Here is a 19,498-nt window from a genome sequence, read left to right as displayed (position 1 = left end):
CAACAGAGGCTGCAACAACTCCATCTCGAACAACAGAAGCTTCAACAACTCAATCACAATCAACAACAGAGGCTGCAACAACGAAATCGCAATCGACAACAGAGGCTTCAACAACGAAATCTTCAACAACAGAAGCCTCGACAACAAAATCATCAACTACAGAAGCCTCGACCACTCAATCACAAACGACAACAGAGGCTGCAACAACTCCATCTCGAACAACAGAAGCTTCAACAACTCAATCACAATCAACAACAGAGGCTGCAACAACGAAATCGCAATCGACAACAGAGGCTGCAACAACGAAATCTTCAACAACAGAATCACAAACAACTCAATCACAATCAACAACAGAGGCTTCAACAACTCCATCAAAAACAACAACAGAGTCTGCAACAACTAAATCGCAATCGACAACAGAATCCCAAACAACAAAATCTTCAACAACTCAATCCCAAACAACTCCATCGCAATCAACAACAGAGGCTGCAACAACACCATCACACTCAACCACAGGAGCTGCATCAACAACAAAGCATTCTACAAGCAAACCCTGCGATTGCAAGAATCCATTACCAGTTGGTGTTTCAAACGGTTTAATTCCAGATGACCATTTAGTATCTAACTCAGTCAGAATCAACACTCCTGGACGAGATTACACTGGTCCTTCCCAAGCACGTCTGAACAACATTGCATCACCTTCAGGAGCAGGGGCTTGGGAACCTAAAGAGGAGGAAGGATACTTGGAGATTTATTTCAACAAAGTCGAAAATGTTGCCGAGATTCGAACTCAAGGATCACCAATTTCTCGAAAGTTTGCTCGTCGTTATTTCTTGCAGATATCAATGGATGGAAAAACATTCGATGCTAGCCCAATTGAAATGGTAAGATTTTCCCTTCGAATTAAAGCTTTAATATGAGTTTATGTACCGGGTGTTTCAAAAAAAAAGTGTACAAGTTTGAATTACGATTGTGGGAAAACGAAAAATATTATAAATCTAAACTTTTCACCATCAGAAAGAGGAAAAATCAACTTAAATTTTGAGCTATCATCGTAATTTAAATTTGTTTCACGTGTTCAAAAAGTTATGAAGAAAATTCGAAAAATTCTCTTTCGAAAAAGTGTCATTTTTGAGAAAACTGTGTGGGTCATATCATTTTTGTACAAGAAAAGAGCGTGTTTTTGATGCGATGCGACACAGCCAGTTTAAAGTTTGAATTGTTTTAATTAAGACTTTTCCATTTTAACGATTTTTTTTATTCTTTTGATAATCAAAACATTCAAAAGGCCTTCGAATCTTTAGGTGCTTTTTTTCAGAATTTTTTCGAATTTTCTTTATAACTTTTGAATGCGTTAAGCAATTATTAGGTATGATAGCCCAAATTTTAGTTTCCTCCTTCGAATAAGTTTGAATTTATAACATCTTTGGTTTCCTCACAACCTCACTTCAAACTTGTACACTTTTTGTTGAAATACCCCATATTTGTAATTTTCTCAATTATCTTATCCTTTGATAAGTCCTTATCTATATAGATTCTTAACGTTGCCATCAACAATAGACTTCTTTTCGAAATTGTATTGTTTGTTAAAAAAGATTACACAAACAATGTGTAATAACAGTCACATACCTTATCGGGGAAAACTTCGTCGGGGAAAATTTTCGTCGGGGAAAAATATTCGTCACTTGGCCAAAATTTCGTCACTTTTCCCCGACGAAGTTTTCCCCGATAAGGTATTCTCACCAGATTGTTTTATATATTTTTCATGTTTTCTTATCTAGGATGATGGGCAATATATCTTTGAAGGGAATGTCGATAACAATAGCGTGAAAATCAATAAAATGAACTTTAAAGCCAGAGCTATTCGTATCATTCCTGCAAACGATCCATCTATCGGTGATCCACAAGTAGCTATGCGAGTTGAAATTTATGTCTGTCCGCCGTGCTTCACAACAGCAGCTCCTCCAGTGACAACGCCATCTTCAACAACAGAAGCTTCAACAACTCAATCGCAAACAACAGAATCTCAAACAACAGAATCCTCGACAACGGAATCTTCAACAACAAAATCACAATCAACAACGGAAGCTTCAACAACAGAATCACAAACAACAGCAGAACCTTCAACGACGGAACCTTCAACAACCAAGTCTCCGACAACAGTAGCCTCGACAACCCCATCACGAACAACAGAAGCCTCGACAACTCAATCGAAAACAACCGAAGCCTCGACCACTCAATCACAAACGACAACAGAATCTTCAACAACTGCATCGCAAACAACAGAGGCTTCAACAACTCCATCACAATCAACAGAATCTCAATCAACGCCATCACAATCAACAGAATCTCAAACAACGGAACAATCAACAACTGTTTCACCAACAACATCACCAATTTGTAATTGTAAAAATCCCTTACCTGTGGGTGTTTCAGATGGAAGGATTCCTGATTCCCAAATGAAATCCAATTCTGTCAGAGTTACTAGCCCAGGACCATTCAACACTGGTCCAGCTCAGGCTCGTTTGAACAACAAATTAACCTCGTCTGGATCAGGAGCCTGGGAACCAAAAGACAAAGAAGCTCATCTTGATATCATTTTCAACAAAATGGAAGATGTTCAAGAAATCAGAACACAGGGTTCACCAAGAGTCAATCGATTCGCCAAGCGATATTTCGTCTTTTACTCCCTTGATGGCGAAAAATTTGAAAATGAACCTCTTAAATCGGTACGTAATATTTTTTTCAGTTTCAACTGAGGATGAATTCCATCCATTCTTTCATTAATTTCAGCTATGCACTTGAAATGCGAAAATAGCTCATCGCTCCATAGATATGTAAAGCCCGAAGGGCTAGATGTCAAACTTTTGCTGAAAAGTGTGCCGTGGTTAGGTAGGAAATCCTACCTAGGTCACGTGATAATACAATAGAATTTCAGCGTTTGACCAATTAGAAGATTCGCGGGTTTTCGAAAACTATAGCAACAATATTTTTTTTCCGATTTTGAACATTTTTTGCCTGCCAGGCTTAAAGCACGACATCTAGCCCTTCGGGCTTTGTAAATCTATGCTCATCTCTCCATCCCTAATAATCTTCATCTTTACCACACTTATGGGGGAGGGAAAATAATGTTGCGACGGGTACTACACGTATAAATGCCTCTGTAGATAGTTGTGCAGTAAGATGGCTATACTTTCTCAATTCCAACAATCAAATCCTTCCTTTCGCATTTTAGTGATTTTTCCGATAGCTCTTCTTCTGTATACAAATGGAAAAACCCCACGGCTATAGGACTAGCCAATTGAAGTTGAAATTGAATTTTTTAACATGATCAGTGTGGTTAAAGGAAATTTTTACCGGGAATGAGAAAGCTTAGCCAACTTACTGTAAGTTTAGTAATTGTCCTGTTACGTAGGTTAATAACTTTAATGTTTTTTTACTCAGGCTGATGGTTCGTATATCTTCGAAGGAAATACCGACAACAATGGAATCAAAGTCAACAAACTGAATATCAAAGCCAAAGCCATTCGTATTGTACCAGCTAATGATGAATCTATTGGTGAACCTAAAGTTGCAATGAGAGTTGAATTATATGTTTGTCCACCATGTTTGACAACACCAGCTCCTCCAGTGACTACACCACAATCTACAACAGTTAGAAAATGTACGAAGTCTGGTCTTTTGTTTATATGTCTTTTAGAAAATTTAGCTTTACATCGGTCCAAGGTCACATTCGAGTATCACCCTAACCTTTTACGCTCCGCATTTCTAGCGACTTAAAATAATGATCAAAATACATTTTTTTCAGCAACGAACATTTACACTGAACCAACGCAATCCACTGAGCCGCAAGTTAAAGGTATATTATTTTGAAATTTGTGCTTATTTTCAAAGGAAATTTCTCGCCATGAATATATAATTTTTGCCATAAAGTTATTCCGGTGTGTTCGATAAAAAACCTTCAAGACAAGCTCCAATCATAAAAATTGGCCGGGACTGTCTAGTAGCTCAATCGCCATGGGAAATTTTCCAGTTAAAATTGTCCTAGAATCGAATTTTAAAGGAAATTCGGTCATTCTATACAAACCTTTGAAATTTCAGAAACCACAACAGAAGCTTCAACAACAAAATCATCAACAACAGAAGCTTCAACAACAGAAGCTTCAACAACTCCATCACAATCAACAGAAGCTTCAACAACTCCATCACAATCAACAGAAGCTTCAACAACTAAATTACAATCAACAACAGAAGCTTCAACAACTAAATCTTCGACAACTCCATTGCAAACAACAGAAGCCTCAACAACTCAATCGCAAGCAACGACAGAAGCTCCAATTACTCAACCACAATCAACAACAGAATCACCAACAACAAAATATTCAACAACAAAATATTCAACAACTCAATCACAAACAACAGAAGCCTCGACAACTCAATCGAAATCAACAACAGAATCTTCAACAACTCCATCACAAACAACAGAGGCTTCAACAACCCAATTACAATCAACAACAGAAGCTTCAACAACTCCTTCGCAAACAACAGAATCTCAATCAACGCCACCACAATCAACAGAATCTCAAACAACGCCATCACAATCAACAGAATCGCAAACAACGCCATCACAATCAACAGAATCGCAAACAACAGAAGCCTCGACCACTCAATCACAAACAACAACAGAATCTCAAACGACGCCATCACAATCAACAGAATCTCAAACAACGCCATCACAAACAACAGAATCTCAAACAACGGAACAATCAACAACTGTTTCACCAACAACAGCACCAATTTGCGATTGTAAAAACCCCTTATCTGTGGGTGTTTCAGATCGAAGGATTCCTGATTCCCAAATGAAATCCAATTCTGTCAGAGTTACTAGCCCAGGACCATTCAACACTGGTCCAGCTCAGGCTCGTTTGAACAACAAATTAACCTCGTCTGGATCAGGAGCTTGGGAACCAAAAGACAAAGAAGCTCATCTTGATATCATTTTCAACAAAATGGAAGATGTTCAAGAAATCAGAACACAGGGTTCACCAAGAGTTAATCGATTCGCCAAGCGATATTTCGTCTTTTACTCCCTTGATGGTGAAAAATTTGAAAATGAACCTCTTAAATCGGTACGTAATATTTTTTCAGCTTAGGATGAATCCTATAGAATCCACTGACCTTTATATATCCCTCGAACAAGCTATATCCGCCATCTTCGATCGGAGTTTTTTTTGAATTGGTACCCGTAAAGAAGCCATTGCATTGTTAAAAATTAACGTCTAACGTTGCTACATCAGCAAAGATTTTCGAGGGAAAGTAGATCTAGCGCTCTCGATGCATTTAAACCGCTATTGAGTAGTGCCACCATTAGGTTGCCACTTTTCAAAAAACACCGATCAATTATTTTGCTTGGACGGGATTGAGAAACTTGGTCCAGGGTATATAAAGGTCAGTGTTGGAATCCCATCTATTATTTCATTAATTTCAGCTATGCACTTGAAATCCGAAAATAACTCATCTCTTCATCCCTAATAATCTTCATCTTTATAGCCCTGCAATACAACTGTCAATCATTTTTAAAAAAACTGATTGGATGATTAATGTCACGTGGCCGGTCAATATTTCTCCATAGTGACCAGTTATGAAATTGACATCATTAAAATGTCAATTACTTTTATAACTTTATTTTTGCAGGGCTATAAATGGATTATTAACCTCGGAAGCCTGTCTCTCTTGCAAAATATCGACCTCGTTCGCTCGTATGTGACCTCGCGTCGCTCGTTCCAATACGTCGCAAACTCGGTCGATATTTTGCCAGAGAGACCGGCTTTTCGGTTAATAATCCATAATTACCACACTTACGGATGAGGGAAAATAATATTTTTTTAAGTCGGCGACGGGTACTACACGTATAAATGCCTCTGTAGATATTGCACACTTCGAAAAACTCTCCTTTAAAACCAATAAAATTTGTTTGAGTTTTTGATAATTATATCTTCTAAGATGAATGAAACAAGACGAATTTTAGTGGCGAAAATAATAACACCTAAGAAACAGCTGCTTTTTTTGTGAATTTTTATTTTGGTGGGGGCAATTGTTTGAGGTGGTTGTCTGAAGTGTAGGTTCGATTCTCCGGAATCAAGACGTAGTTGTACGGTAAGATGGCTATACCTTCTCATTCCAACAATCAAATCCTTCCTTGCGCATTTTGGTGATTTTTCCGATGTCTTTTATGGGCATAGTTCTTGTTCTGTATATAAATGGAAAAACCCCACGGCTATAGGACTAGCAAATTGAAGTTGAAATTGGATTTTTTAACATGATCAGTGTGGTAAAAGGAAATTTTTACCGGGGATGAGAAAGCTTTGCCATCTTACTGTAAGTTTAGTAATTGTCCTGTTACGTAGGTTAATAAATTGAATGGTTTTTTACTCAGGCTGATGGTTCGTATATCTTCGAAGGAAATACTGACAACAATGGAATCAAAGTCAACAAACTGAACATCAAAGCCAAAGCTATTCGTATTGTACCAGCTAATGATGAATCTATTGGTGAACCTCAAGTTGCAATGAGAGTTGAATTATATGTTTGTCCACCATGTTTGACAACACCAGCTCCTCCAGTGACTACACCACAATCTACAACAGTTAGAAAATGTACGAAGCCTGTTCTTTTGTTTATATGTCTATAAGAAAATTTAGCTTTACTTCGGTCCAAGGTCTCATTCGAGTATCACCCTAGCCTTTTACGCTCTGCATTTCTAGCGACTTAAAATAATGATCAAAAATATATTTTTTTCTTTCAGCAACGAACATTTACACTGAACCAACGCAATCCACTGAACCGCAAGTTAAAGGTAGATTATTTTGAAATTTGCGCTCATTTTCAAAATAAATTTCTAGCCATGAATAATTTTTGCCATAGATAATCCCGGTCTGTTCGCCAAAAACCGTCAAGACAAGTTCCAATCAAGGAAACTGGCCGGGACTGTCCAGGAGCTACAATCGCCAGTGGCAATTGTCCAGTGAAAATTGTCCTAGAATCGAATAGAATAGAATCGAATTTTAAAGGTTATTTTATACAAGCTTTTTAAATGTTTGAAATTTCAGAAACCACAACAGAAGCTTCAACAACAAAATCATCAACAACAGAAGCTTCAACAACAGAATCTTCGACAACACCATCACAAACAACAGAGGCTTCAACAACCCAATTACAATCAACAACAGAATCTTCAACAACTCCATCGCAATCAACAACAGAATCCCAAACAACTCCTTCGCAAACAACAGAAGCTTCAACAACTCAATCTTCGACCCAACCACCAACAACTCAACCTTGTGATTGTAAGAACCCCTTACCAGTCGGAGTCTCAAATTACGGAATACCTGATTCACAAATGAAATCTAACTCTATCCGGGTCGATACAGAAGGACCAGATTATACCGGACCTGAACAAGCCCGTTTGAATAACCAACAATCCCAAACAGGAGCTGGAGCTTGGGAGCCTAAAGACGAGGGAGCGTACCTTGAAGTCCGATTTAATAAGGTTGAAAAGATTCAATCAATTAGTACCCAAGGTTCACCCAAAGCTGGTAACCGAAAATACACACGTCGATACTTCTTGTTTGCTTCACTTGATGGTAAAAACTTTGCTCCAAACCCAATTAAAACGGTAAGCGTTTATCCACTTACATGTTTTTTTTTATAAGCATAACGCTTATAAGCGTATGAAGGCTCAGATTTGCAGAATTCCTACGCATAACATAAGCATATATGTCAGCCTGGAATATTTTTAAGTTGTCATTTCTTATCTGTTTAAAAAAATTTGGTATAGATCAAGTAAAAAAAGACATTCATTCAATTTAGCTACATTCCACTGCTCCCAAAATCTGAACAAATTTTTACAAAATTACTGAAGTTTCACTAAAAACTTGGCTCGGGGTGAACCATAAGCATGATTCATAAGCATATAATAAGTATAAGCTATGTCTGGATGCTTTGAGAACTTAAGCATACACGAGTCTGACCAAAGGGCATACACTTGCTTATAAAAAAAAACATGTATCGGTACACTAAAAAAATTTGAGAACGGGATAACAACAGAAGGTCAGTTCGGCAAACTGCATAGTCAGGCAGCAATGATGCGGTTTTTCAAGATTTTTATTCATGAAATCCACTTAAAGTGTTTAAAAATCAGACCAGTCTTGGTAATAAATTTTTTCATACTAATATCTTTTAGGTGGATGGCGCGTTTATGTTTGATGGCAATAAGGATACTAATTCGATCAAGACAAACAAGTTGGATATTGTGGCTAAAGCTATCAGAATCACGCCAGTCAATGATGTAGCTGGTGGTGATCCCGAAGTTGCATTGAGAGTTGAATTTTATGTTTGTCCACCCTGCTTCACCACACCATTACCACCAGTGACCACACCACTATCAACTACAACTCAATCACAATCAACAACAGAATCCTCGACAACTCCATCTCAGACAACAGAATCTCCAACAACTCCATCTCAAACAACAGAAGCTTCAACAACTCAATCTCAAACAACAAAAGCTTCAACAACTCAATCTCAAACAACAGAAGCTTCAACAACTCAATCACAATCGACAACAGAAGCTTCAACAACTCCATCGCAAACAACAACAGAATCTCCAATTACTCAACCACAATCAACAACCGAAGCCTCGACAACTTCATCAAAATTAACAACAGAATCATCTACAACTTCAAAGGCAACGGAAGTTTCAACGAAACCAAAAGAAACTGGAACAACTGTCATAGCAACACGTAAGTTTCATCTATTCACTTCTATAATTTCGTTGAGCCAGGTAATTTTTACAATTAATGATATAAATTTCAATTGAAATGTAAAAATTTCTGAGCTTTACTCTTTGAGGATTTATAATCATAAATCAGGGTATCTACGGGGCCTTGAAAACCTTGAAATTGGACTAAGCAACCCTGAAAACCTTGAAAGTGAATGTAGTTTGAAAGAATTCCTTGAAAACCTTGAAAATGCATAATTGTGACAGTATATAGTTGTCTTGTTTTGGCTTGGGTCCTTACTGAAGTTTCGGTCTATGCTAAAGCTCTAAAAAATTTCATTTCATTGTTTTCAGACCAAAAATTGGAGATAACCTTACATGCACCTTGTCAACACGGTCATATCCTACTATTTAAGTCAATTTTAGTTCTGAAAAACCTTGAAAATACCCAATATATGGTCCAAAAAACCTTGAAAAAACACTAAAATTTTGCCAAAACAACCTTGAAAACCTTGAAAATGGTGACAAAAATTTCGTAGACACCCTGTAAATTCTTTAGGCGCAACATTTTTTTATTGATTTAGTCTTTACAATATTACTCTCTCTCCAACAGAATCAACAGAAGAGTCAACAACACGAGAACCATTCACTCCTGAAACCACAAGTACCAGAGGTAATTGCAGTTATCTTAGTTCTGTTTCTTTAAGAAATTAATTTACATTTTATCAATAGGTAGTTGTCCTGACCCGCCATGTTGTCCATTTTCATTCTCTTGAGAAACTTACGAATACGAAAAGCCTTGATTTCGAAACCTTCCTGTTTTGGCTAATTAATGATGTTGCGTTGGGTAATTAGCATTTTAGTGTTATGTGTTGTGCGTATCGTCATGTGTATTGTATCGTGCGTCTTTTGTCTATTTTTAATTAGTTTTTTACTGTATAGGTTTTTTCCATCGCCTTTTTTTTTGCACTTCACTTGAGAAACTTGTTGAGATGAGACGTGTCAGAGAAAATCGTTCTCGAATTTATTAACACAGAAATGTTTTGAGTTTCGTTCGAACTTTGAGATATTCTTTGGGATTTTTGCATATCGTGCATTTGTTTTGGCATTCAATCGTGAATATATGTGACGAAATTTGTAAGTATAGTTTTGTATTGTACATTTGTATATTTTTGATCTATCGAGATTTATCGAGATTTATCTTAGCTTAAGCTTTCGAGTTTGTATATAGTTCTAAATTAGTTTGTGTTTTTCCTTTTCTAGCTTAAAATATATGTGTCAACCGCATTTATTTCAAAGACTTCGTCTTCGCCAAAACAAACTTTTAAGAAATTTCGCTTATCGTATCCTACCGTGATTTATCGAATCCTTAGTCGTGATTTATCGAATCCTTAGTCGTGATTTACCGAATCCTTAGTCGTGATTTATCGAATCCTCAGTCGTAATTTACCGAATCCTACGTAGACACGTGATTTATCGAATCCTAGTCGTGGTCCAAGTATGGATCTCTCGTTTAACCGTCAACAACAGCTCTCGTTCATCAACAAGTATCTCAGTCGATTAGATCATCTTATAAGTGTCCAGGCTACACGTGAAGAAATCCTTAAGACCGGAAGACAGTTGAGTGACACATTTAGAAAGTTTGCAGCCCAGGAGGAGCTCTTGATTGAGGCAGGGGCTACTGATGGCAAGTTACTTGAAGAATATCAAGAAAGGGTTGAAAATAGACTAGATGGAATGGCCACACATATTACTCAAAGGAATTGGGCCAACAAACGAGAAACTTTATCATTACCAGATCTACCAGACACCCAATTTGTACTTCCAGTCGCACTTTCAGCCCCACCATCCTTGAGTCGCTTCGTAACAGCCCCGTCTTTCATCGACACAATTGATCCAAGTCCTGAATTCCACCAGACACCTCCGATTCCATCACACCTAGAAACACCTCTACTGCCTCAAGAGACATCTGCCAAACCTTTTTCTACTGCTTCACAACTTGAAACGAAACCACGCCCATCTCAGCTTTTCCCTCAATATGAAACCTTATTTCGAGACATCCCTCTGGCATCATCACAACATAGCAGCCAAAGTTCAGTCAGTTCATCAGGAAAGACTTCGTCAACAAAGTCAGACAAGCTGAGAGATGTTACCATGAAGAAGGCCAGTGAGATCGCCAAACTAAAACATCAGTTTTTAGAAGACAAATTTAAACTCGATCTTCAAATAATCAAGTCGAACGCCAAACTCGAGAGAGACCAGATAGAGAACGAAGAGGAGGATAGGAAGTCAGTCATTTCTCACCACTTTCCCATCAACCACAATCAATCAAAGGAACTTCACACTCGTTATGCTTCATCTCGTGCATCTTCAGTTTCATCCTTTCGCCACTTACTCTTACCCAAGAAACGCTCTCCTGAAACCAAGATTCATCACACAGCCACTGCCAAAAGTTGTCATCAGAAGCAACCAGACAGTCAGCCATTGGAACAACCATCCATCAAAGCTACAAATAGTCAGCCATTGTCTCATCAACAACCATCGACACAGTTAAAGGCAAGTCACAGACAGGTCGAGCCTTGTGATGCATTTATTGATGAATTGATTGAATATAAAGAGACTGAGATTCCAGTAGACAATACGTTGGCATCTAGGGTGATCCAAGTAGAGTGCGAGTCAAGACACCTGCCACCTATTGAGTTGAAACGATTTGATGGTAGTTCGTTGCAATGGCCAGAATTCATACAGAATTTCAAGTCCAGGATTCATTTGAAAAGTAGTTTTAATGACACTATTAGAATGGAAAGACTACTTAGTGTACTGGACGGACCAGCAAGATCTTCTATTGAATCGATCGGAACCAATTCTATCTTCTACGCGACAGCACTGAAGGCCTTAAAACGTGATTATGGCAACCCTTACGTCATCGCTCATCTCAAGCTGAAAGAAATGTTTGACAGACCTCAAATCACCATAACCGACCATGAAGGATTGAGAAACTTCTACCAACAGTTGAAGACAGCAATGGCATGGTTCGAATCCATTGGCAACAGTAGCTACAACAATCCAGAAACCGTCGCCAAAGCAGTATCTATCATTCCAATACAACACAAGTTCCGATTCTTTAATAGATATGGTAACGATCAACCCAAATTGACTGACCTCTACGTATTTGTCAACTGGCTCGAATGTATCGTCAAAGAGTTGTTCAATCCCATTGCCATGATCATCAGTGATGAAAAAACGTCGAAGTCACCGAAAGACAAAGAAAGTAGAAACCCAAAATTTCGAAACAATTTCGTCGGTAGGCAATTCAAATGCTGGCTGTGCTCCAAAGACCACAAAATATCAAAATGTCCAAAGATCCTCAATGCATCTACAGACGATCGACAGAAAATCGTGAGAGAAAAAGGACTTTGTTTCAACTGTCTCTCTAACAATCATCTCATTAAAGAGTGTCCATCCAAATTTACATGTACCAAGGACGGATGTGGTAAAAAACATCACACTTTGCTTCACAGAGATACAGCCACTACCACTGATACTCCTGGATCAGCAAAAAGTATGCAATGTTCTACTACCAACCAGACCTTCCTTCAAATTGTCCCTGTCGTATTATCAAATGGTAAATACAGCATCAAAACCAATGCAGTCCTCGACTCTGGATCTGATAGTACCTTGATTCGTGCTGATACCGCCGAGGCTCTACACCTATCCGGTAAGAAAGAAACTCTTCGAATGTCGAACGTATTATCAAAGGAGACAAGTCTGCAATCAAAGAGAGTCTGCTTCAATCTTGAATCACACGACAACAAAACCAAAGAGAAACTCGACAACGTTTGGGTAATTGAGAACCTTGACGTACCAGTAAATAGGTACGACATCAATAAAGTGAAAACAGAATTTCAACACCTGAAAGACATTACATTTCCAACACCTCATGATTCAGACGTCACAATCCTCATTGGCGCTGACTTATCATATCTTCTCGTGCAAGAACAATCAGTCACTGGTACAAGAAATCAACCATCGGCAGTCAAGACAAAGCTCGGCTGGATGTTGTTCGGTGGAAAAGCTTTCACTTCGCTAATCGTCACCAGCAATTTTTTGAAGAGATCGAAAGACGAGATTTCCGACAAAATCGAACGTTTTTGGCAGATGGAATCTTACGGTACTCTACCAGACTGGCACAAGAGCAATCTTGCACCTATCGACCAGCGAGCCCTCGAGAAGCTGGAACAGACATCCAAAATCATCGACAATCGTATGGAAGTTGATCTACTTTGGAAAGAAGACCATCCAAAATGCCTTTCAATAGAGATTACGCAATGCAGAGACTCAACTCGTTAGAAAAAAGGCTTGCCAAGGACACAACACTTGCTCGTATGTACGACACTGCTATTCGAGAATTCATCGATCTTGGTCATGCTCGTATTCTAACCGATTCTGAAGTCAAATCTCGATCTGACGTTACCAATTACATACCACATCATGGAGTGACACATCCCAACAAACCTGGAAAAGTTCGTGTCGTATTCGATGCTGCTGCAAAATTCAAAGGGACATCTCTGAATGACAAACTTCTTGCTGGACCAGACCTGCTGAACAGCTTAGTGGCCGTGCTGCATCGTTTTCGAGCTGGTCGCTTTGCAGCATCAGCAGATATTGAGAAAATGTTCAACCAAGTCAAGGTATCACCGAAAGACAGTGACACCTTGAGATTCCTCTATCGCTTTGATCCTGGTGGGGAGGTTAAAGATTGTATATTGTTGTTTCACGTGTTCGGAAAGAAAGATTCACCCTGTATCGCAAATTTCGCTCTCAGGTCGTGTGCTGAGGAGACAGACATCGAAAGCATCCGTGATGAAATCCTCCGTAATTTCTACGTTGACGATTACCTTGGTTCGTTCTACACCATTGAACAACTCATCTCAGAAGCCACACAACTCAACTGTGTTTTATCAACACGTGGTTTCAACCTTACGAAATGGTCATCAAACGAGATTGAACTGATAAGACATCTGCCAGCCGAAAAGATATCTCCTAAAATTATCGACATCAACAAGCAAGTTCCTCGACAGAAAACACTTGGTCTCCTCTGGGATCCGAATCAAGACTCATTTATCTTCACCGTGAACCTGATTGATTGTGAGCCAACAAAGAGACGAATCCTCTCCCAAATTGGAACCATCTTCGATCCACTTGGATTTCTCACACCAGTCGTCCTAGAATCAAAGCTTATCATCCAACAGCTTTGGAAACGTAAATTCGATTGGGATGAGCCATTACCACTCGACTTGAAAAAGAGATGGTTTGACTGGAAAGCCAAGATCAAACAGCTTGATGGTGTTACAGTGCCAAGATGGTGTGGTTATCAGCCAGAAGTTCATAACGCACCAGAATTACATGTATTCGTTGACGGTTCTGATGACGCTTATGGTGCAGTAGCCTACTTACGTTTCGTAACTCCAGAGTCAGTTCAGTGTTCATTGGTTATGTCGAAATCAAGACTTGCTCCACTCAAAAAGACCAAAACGGAATCAACTACTACGCCAGCATTGGAGTTACAAGGTGCAGTTATTGGAAGTCGCATGAAAACAACCATTCTGAAAGAAACCAAGTTCGAGATCGTATCAACAACATTCTGGGCAGACTCTGAATGCACTCTTAAATGCATCAAGAACGAATCAACAACCTTCTCCAAGTACGTGATGAACAGATTGGATGAAGTTAGAACCAACAGCGACCTTAAAGATTGGCAGTTCATCTCTGGAGACGACAATCCAGCAGATGACTGCACGAGGTACGTATCACCATTTAAACTTACCTCTGCTGGACATCGCTGGTTCAATGGACCTCCAATTCTTCATGAAAAAGGAGACATTAGAGCCAACGATGTTCTGGCCCTTCTGTCTTCTACTGTTTCAGCTACGTCGAATGACATCATCACAAACAAGATGACAACAACCAATGAAGTCACAACCAACGACAAGACGAACGAAAGAAGCAACATTATCAAGTGGGATCACTATTCATCTTGGTCGAAGCTCAAACGTCAGGTCGCATGGCTGTTGAAGATCAAACGCAATTTTCGAAAATCAAAGACGCAACCAATCAATTGGAAGATTCTTACATCAAACGAATTAGAAGAAGCTGAGAAGGTCATCATCCAAATCGCACAAAGAGAATCATTCACAGACGAAACGACTGCTATGAAGAGCAAAAAACTTCTTCAACTCAAACCGTTCGTAGATGATGATGGCATCCTTCGTGTTGGTGGTCGTATCAAGCATGCAAAAGTCGACTACACTCGTAAACATCAAATCGTCATCTGCAGCAAACATCCCATCGCGAGAATCCTTACACTGCATTTCCACGAATCAAACTTCCACTGTGGACGTGAAGCAACACTTGCAATCCTTCGAAATCAATTTTGGTTGATATCAGGCAAAAACTTTGTAAGAACTATAATTAGAAACTGCAGTGCGTGTAAGATCATCCGAGCGACGACAAAATTCCCAATGATGAGCGATATTCCAAAAGAACGTCTGGCAACGAACGAACATCCATTTACGTATTGTGGTGTCGACTACTTTGGCCCGATGATCATCAAACTCAATCGCTACGCTACACGTTCGAACGCAGCAACCGCCAAGCGATGGGTATCCCTAATGACATGCCTGACGACAAGGGCTGTCCACCTTGAGCTTGTACACGATCTAACCACTGATTGCTTCCTCCTAGCTTTTCGACGTTTCATAGCTAGAAGAGGCAAACCAAAGAAGATGATCAGCGATAATGGTACGAATTTCGTTGGAGCGATCAACGTTTTGAATGATCACAAGCTTTTGAATTCCCTCTCGAATTGGTCGATCGAATGGAAATTATTACCACCTGCTTCTCCATGGATGGGAGGCATATACGAATCCATGGTTAAAATTGCCAAAAAGTGTTTGAAAACGGTTATTACTGAGAAATTGTTTGACGAAGAATGCTTAAGAACATTCCTTGTGGAGGTCGAATCTTTCATGAACAGTCGCCCACTCACCTCAACAACTGATGACCCAGATGATATTGACGTCATCACACCAAGTCATTTTTTAACCGGTCAGGTATCCGTTCCTGAAGAGATTGTACCGGAATATGAGTTAAGAGTTAGAAAAAAGTGGCGAAAAGTGCAGGCTGCAACCTCGAAATTTTGGCAGCTTTGGTTGAGTAATTATCTACCTCAACTTACGAAACGTCTCAAGTGGTTCGAAAACACCCGCACGTTACGCGTAAATGACGTCGTTGTTTATATTGATAATACGGTCGAGAGACAGAAATGGCCGATTGGAAGAATAATGAAAACATTTCCAGGAAACGATGGTATCGTGAGAAAAGTAATTTTAAAAACAAAAAACGGCGTCCACACACGCCCGGCGGCTAAATGTTACTTATTGGAAGGTGCCGATTAAGAATGGTCCCAAATTCTGCCGGGGAGTGTTTTGGCTAATTAATGATGTTGCGTTGGGTAATTAGCATTTTAGTGTTATGTGTTGTGCGTATCGTCATGTGTATTGTATCGTGCGTCTTTTGTCTATTTTTAATTAGTTTTTTACTGTATAGGTTTTTTCCATCGCCTTTTTTTGCACTTCACTTGAGAAACTTGTTGAGATGAGACGTGTCAGAGAAAATCGTTCTCGAATTTATTAACACAGAAATGTTTTGAGTTTCGTTCGAACTTTGAGATATTCTTTGGGATTTTTGCATATCGTGCATTTGTTTTGGCATTCAATCGTGAATATATGTGACGAAATTTGTAAGTATAGTTTTGTATTGTACATTTGTATATTTTTGATCTATCGAGATTTATCGAGATTTATCTTAGCTTAAGCTTTCGAGTTTGTATATAGTTCTAAATTAGTTTGTGTTTTTCCTTTTCTAGCTTAAAATATATGTGTCAACCGCATTTATTTCAAAGACTTCGTCTTCGCCAAAACACTTCCAGAACCATTTTATTTTAACTAGAAAATGATAAATAAAATGTTCACCAAATCTGATTTAATTAAAAAATATGGCATGTTTTTGAATAAGTAATTACCTAAAATCTACACTGGTGTGACGCATTACACAAAATGCTACGGCAAAACTTCGACCTCCTTTTCTATTTAGATACTTCTTGTAAGAGATCGTGTTTCTTTAAGTGATAGTTTTCGCAGTACCAAGTACAATGTGGGGTATATTTTTTAAGCTCAGATTTTCGCTATATGTTCCGAGCGTTTAGGCGAGTTTGTCCGTCACCAGCTTTTCTCGAAATTGGCTTGTTAGTTTTTTCTTATTTTTTGCTCAAAAATGCATATTAATAATGCCCAAAACATGGCCGAGTCCGATTTTCGAGAAAAAATATTTTCCGGTATGAAATGCTGGAAATATGCCGTTTTTCCTGATTTTCATTGGACTTTTTCCTGATATTTCATTGTTTTTTCACGCAAAAACATTATTGATAACAATGCGACCATCAAGCATGATTCATATGTTAATAAATCTGATTTTTATAGCTGGGACTTTCTAAAAATTGCCGGAACAGCCGACAATCGCCAGAAAAACAAAGTTTTTCTTGAATTTTTCAAAACATGACTGAGTCCGATTTTTGAGAAGACCATCATTCAATTGCCAATAAAACTGATTTTTGCAACCTTCTATTTCTCTCTCCCCTCCCATCAACAATCAATGATAGAATTTCTTGTATTTGCACGCGTTTAGCCAATCAGATTGTTCATATTTTTCATGTAGATGAGTTAATATTGTTCTTTTTTCATTTCCAGGTACATTCCCAACATTCCCAACTTTCCCACCAAGTAAGTTAAATCTGACATTTCTTTTTCTACATAATTCTTACATATAAAGTGAATGCCACGTTGCTTTTCTAATAGGATGAATCATAGCTGGAGTTAAATAAGGTCAATCAATCTATCTTGCTTTGCTTTAGAAACAACAACTCAACAATCAACAACAGAAGCTGTAACAACAAAATCACAATCAACAGCCGAAGCTTCAACAACTCCTTCGCAATCAACAGAATCTCCAACAACTCAATCGCAAACAACAGCAGAAGCTTCAACAACACAAGCCTCGACAACTCAATCAAAATCAACAACAGAAGCTTCAACAACGAAATTGCAATCGACAACAGAGGCCTCAACAACTCAATCAAAATCAACAACAGAAGCTTCAACAACGAAATCGCAATCAACAACAGAAGCTTCAACAACGAAATCGCAATCGACAACAGAAGCCTCAACAACTCAATCGAAATCAACAATAGAACTTTCAACAACAGAATCTCAAACAACGGAACAATCAACAACTGTTTCGCCAACAACTGCACCAATCTGTGATTGTAAGAATCTCTTACCTGTGGGTGTTTCAAACAAAAGGATTCCTGATTCTCAAATGAAAACTAACTCCATTAGAAGTCCAGAACCAGGGCCAACTAACACTGGACCAGCACAAGGACGTTTGAACAACGTTCAATCTATTCATGGTTCAGGAGCTTGGGAACCAAAAGACAAAGAAGCTCATCTTGATATCATTTTCAACAAAATGGAAGATGTTAGAGAAATCAGAACACAAGGATCACCTAGAGACGAACGGTTCGCTCGACGTTATTTCGTCTTTTACTCCTTGGATGGCGAAAACTTTGAATTAGAACCTCTTCAATCGGTATAGTTGTTTATCTTTGTTATTCTTGTCTATATGTTTATCTATATATTAATAGCCGTAGTCTGTATGTCTGTTTGTTTGTTTTTTGTGTGTCACTTTCGTTTTCACAAGCAATATTTTGTTCTCGATAAGTTTGTTTTGATTGACAGATCGAATAGAGCCTGGTTTAGACTTTATTCAGCCTTTGTTTTGAAATTTAAGGCCCATCTACATTTAGCAATTTTAATTTCTGCCCAGGCCGTCTGACCCTGTTTTTCTCTTGTTTTAAATGTTTTCGAATGTATTTAACGATCGTATTTATTAATGAAATTCGAATTCTTTTCAAAACAAAACAAATTCCTTTTATAGAAAAGAACATTTCAAATGTAAATCAAAACATAAAAATCAAAAAGTTTATCGACAACAACAAAGCCTTTAAAGGGCGATAAAAAGCAAGAGAAAAATTAGTCCACCTCTTTCTTCATATAAAAACATTAAGAACATTCATACTGTTAAAAACTGTGTACGTCATTTTAGGGCCATTTTACATTTAAATCCGAAAAGTTATGACAAGAGTTAAAAAGGTTAAAAACAAAGAGTTGCATTAAGGCTTGAGGACACGAGAAGTTTTTTCGCGTTGGTGCAATGCAACATGCTCCATCCCACCAACCTGAAACGCTTTCTCGTGTCTTTACCCTACTTATCTTTGAATAATATTTGTGCTTCTCTAACTTTTGTCCCAGGGACAAAATCAGCGTGTCTTTTGGGTATTTCCCTCACTTTTTGTCCCATGAAACAAAAAAAGAAACCATGAGACACGCACTTTTTTCTTGTGTTGGTGGGATGGAGCATGTTGCATTGCACCAAAGTGAAGAGAACTTCTCGTGTCCCCAAGCCTTTATTCTTTGTGACTTCCCTGCTTTTTCCTGAAGAATTGTCATTTCCACATTTCACTCCTCTTTACCATGACATACAATTATTTCAAATTATCGAGAATTGGACGGCGAAGCGAGCGAAGCGAGAAAAAGATCTCCG

The 19,498-nt window shown here is 38.5% G+C and overlaps 2 protein-coding genes across 2 annotated transcripts in view; both read left to right on the top strand.

Moving 5' to 3' along the window:
* Nucleotides 1–116: 116 nt before the first annotated feature.
* Nucleotides 117–19,498, top strand: part of LOC136824204 (mucin-2-like) — a gene marked incomplete at its 5' end in the record, with an annotated part of 29,692 nt that continues 10,310 nt past the window's right edge. The window contains 12 exons of the mRNA XM_067080381.1: nucleotides 117–884; nucleotides 1,782–2,729; nucleotides 3,445–3,664; nucleotides 3,809–3,859; nucleotides 4,102–5,129; nucleotides 6,437–6,656; nucleotides 6,806–6,856; nucleotides 7,110–7,675; nucleotides 8,243–8,801; nucleotides 9,393–9,452; nucleotides 17,587–17,619; nucleotides 17,751–18,484. Coding sequence (XP_066936482.1) covers nucleotides 117–884; nucleotides 1,782–2,729; nucleotides 3,445–3,664; nucleotides 3,809–3,859; nucleotides 4,102–5,129; nucleotides 6,437–6,656; nucleotides 6,806–6,856; nucleotides 7,110–7,675; nucleotides 8,243–8,801; nucleotides 9,393–9,452; nucleotides 17,587–17,619; nucleotides 17,751–18,484 — 5,238 coding nt within the window. The remainder of the gene's footprint in view (nucleotides 885–1,781; nucleotides 2,730–3,444; nucleotides 3,665–3,808; nucleotides 3,860–4,101; nucleotides 5,130–6,436; nucleotides 6,657–6,805; nucleotides 6,857–7,109; nucleotides 7,676–8,242; nucleotides 8,802–9,392; nucleotides 9,453–17,586; nucleotides 17,620–17,750; nucleotides 18,485–19,498) is intronic.
* LOC136824166 (uncharacterized) lies at nucleotides 9,807–13,129 on the top strand. The gene is made up of 2 exons (XM_067080339.1): nucleotides 9,807–9,916; nucleotides 10,043–13,129. The coding sequence occupies exon 2, from the start codon at nucleotides 10,280–10,282 to the stop codon at nucleotides 13,127–13,129; it is 2,850 nt and encodes a 949-aa protein (XP_066936440.1). The 5' UTR covers nucleotides 9,807–9,916; nucleotides 10,043–10,279.

This window comes from Clytia hemisphaerica, unplaced genomic scaffold (assembly GCF_902728285.1).
Source record: "Clytia hemisphaerica strain Z4C2 unplaced genomic scaffold, Clytia hemisphaerica genome assembly, whole genome shotgun sequence".
Classification (NCBI taxonomy): Eukaryota; Metazoa; Cnidaria; class Hydrozoa; order Leptothecata; family Clytiidae; genus Clytia; species Clytia hemisphaerica.
The sequence above is the reverse complement of the archived record's forward strand: the minus strand, read 5'-3'. Positions and strand labels throughout refer to the sequence as shown.

Bases quoted from the DNA above. Each gene is read 5' to 3' on its own strand.
- LOC136824166 (XM_067080339.1), top strand. From the start codon at position 10,280: ATGGATCTCTCGTTTAACCGTCAACAACAGCTCTCGTTCATCAACAAG.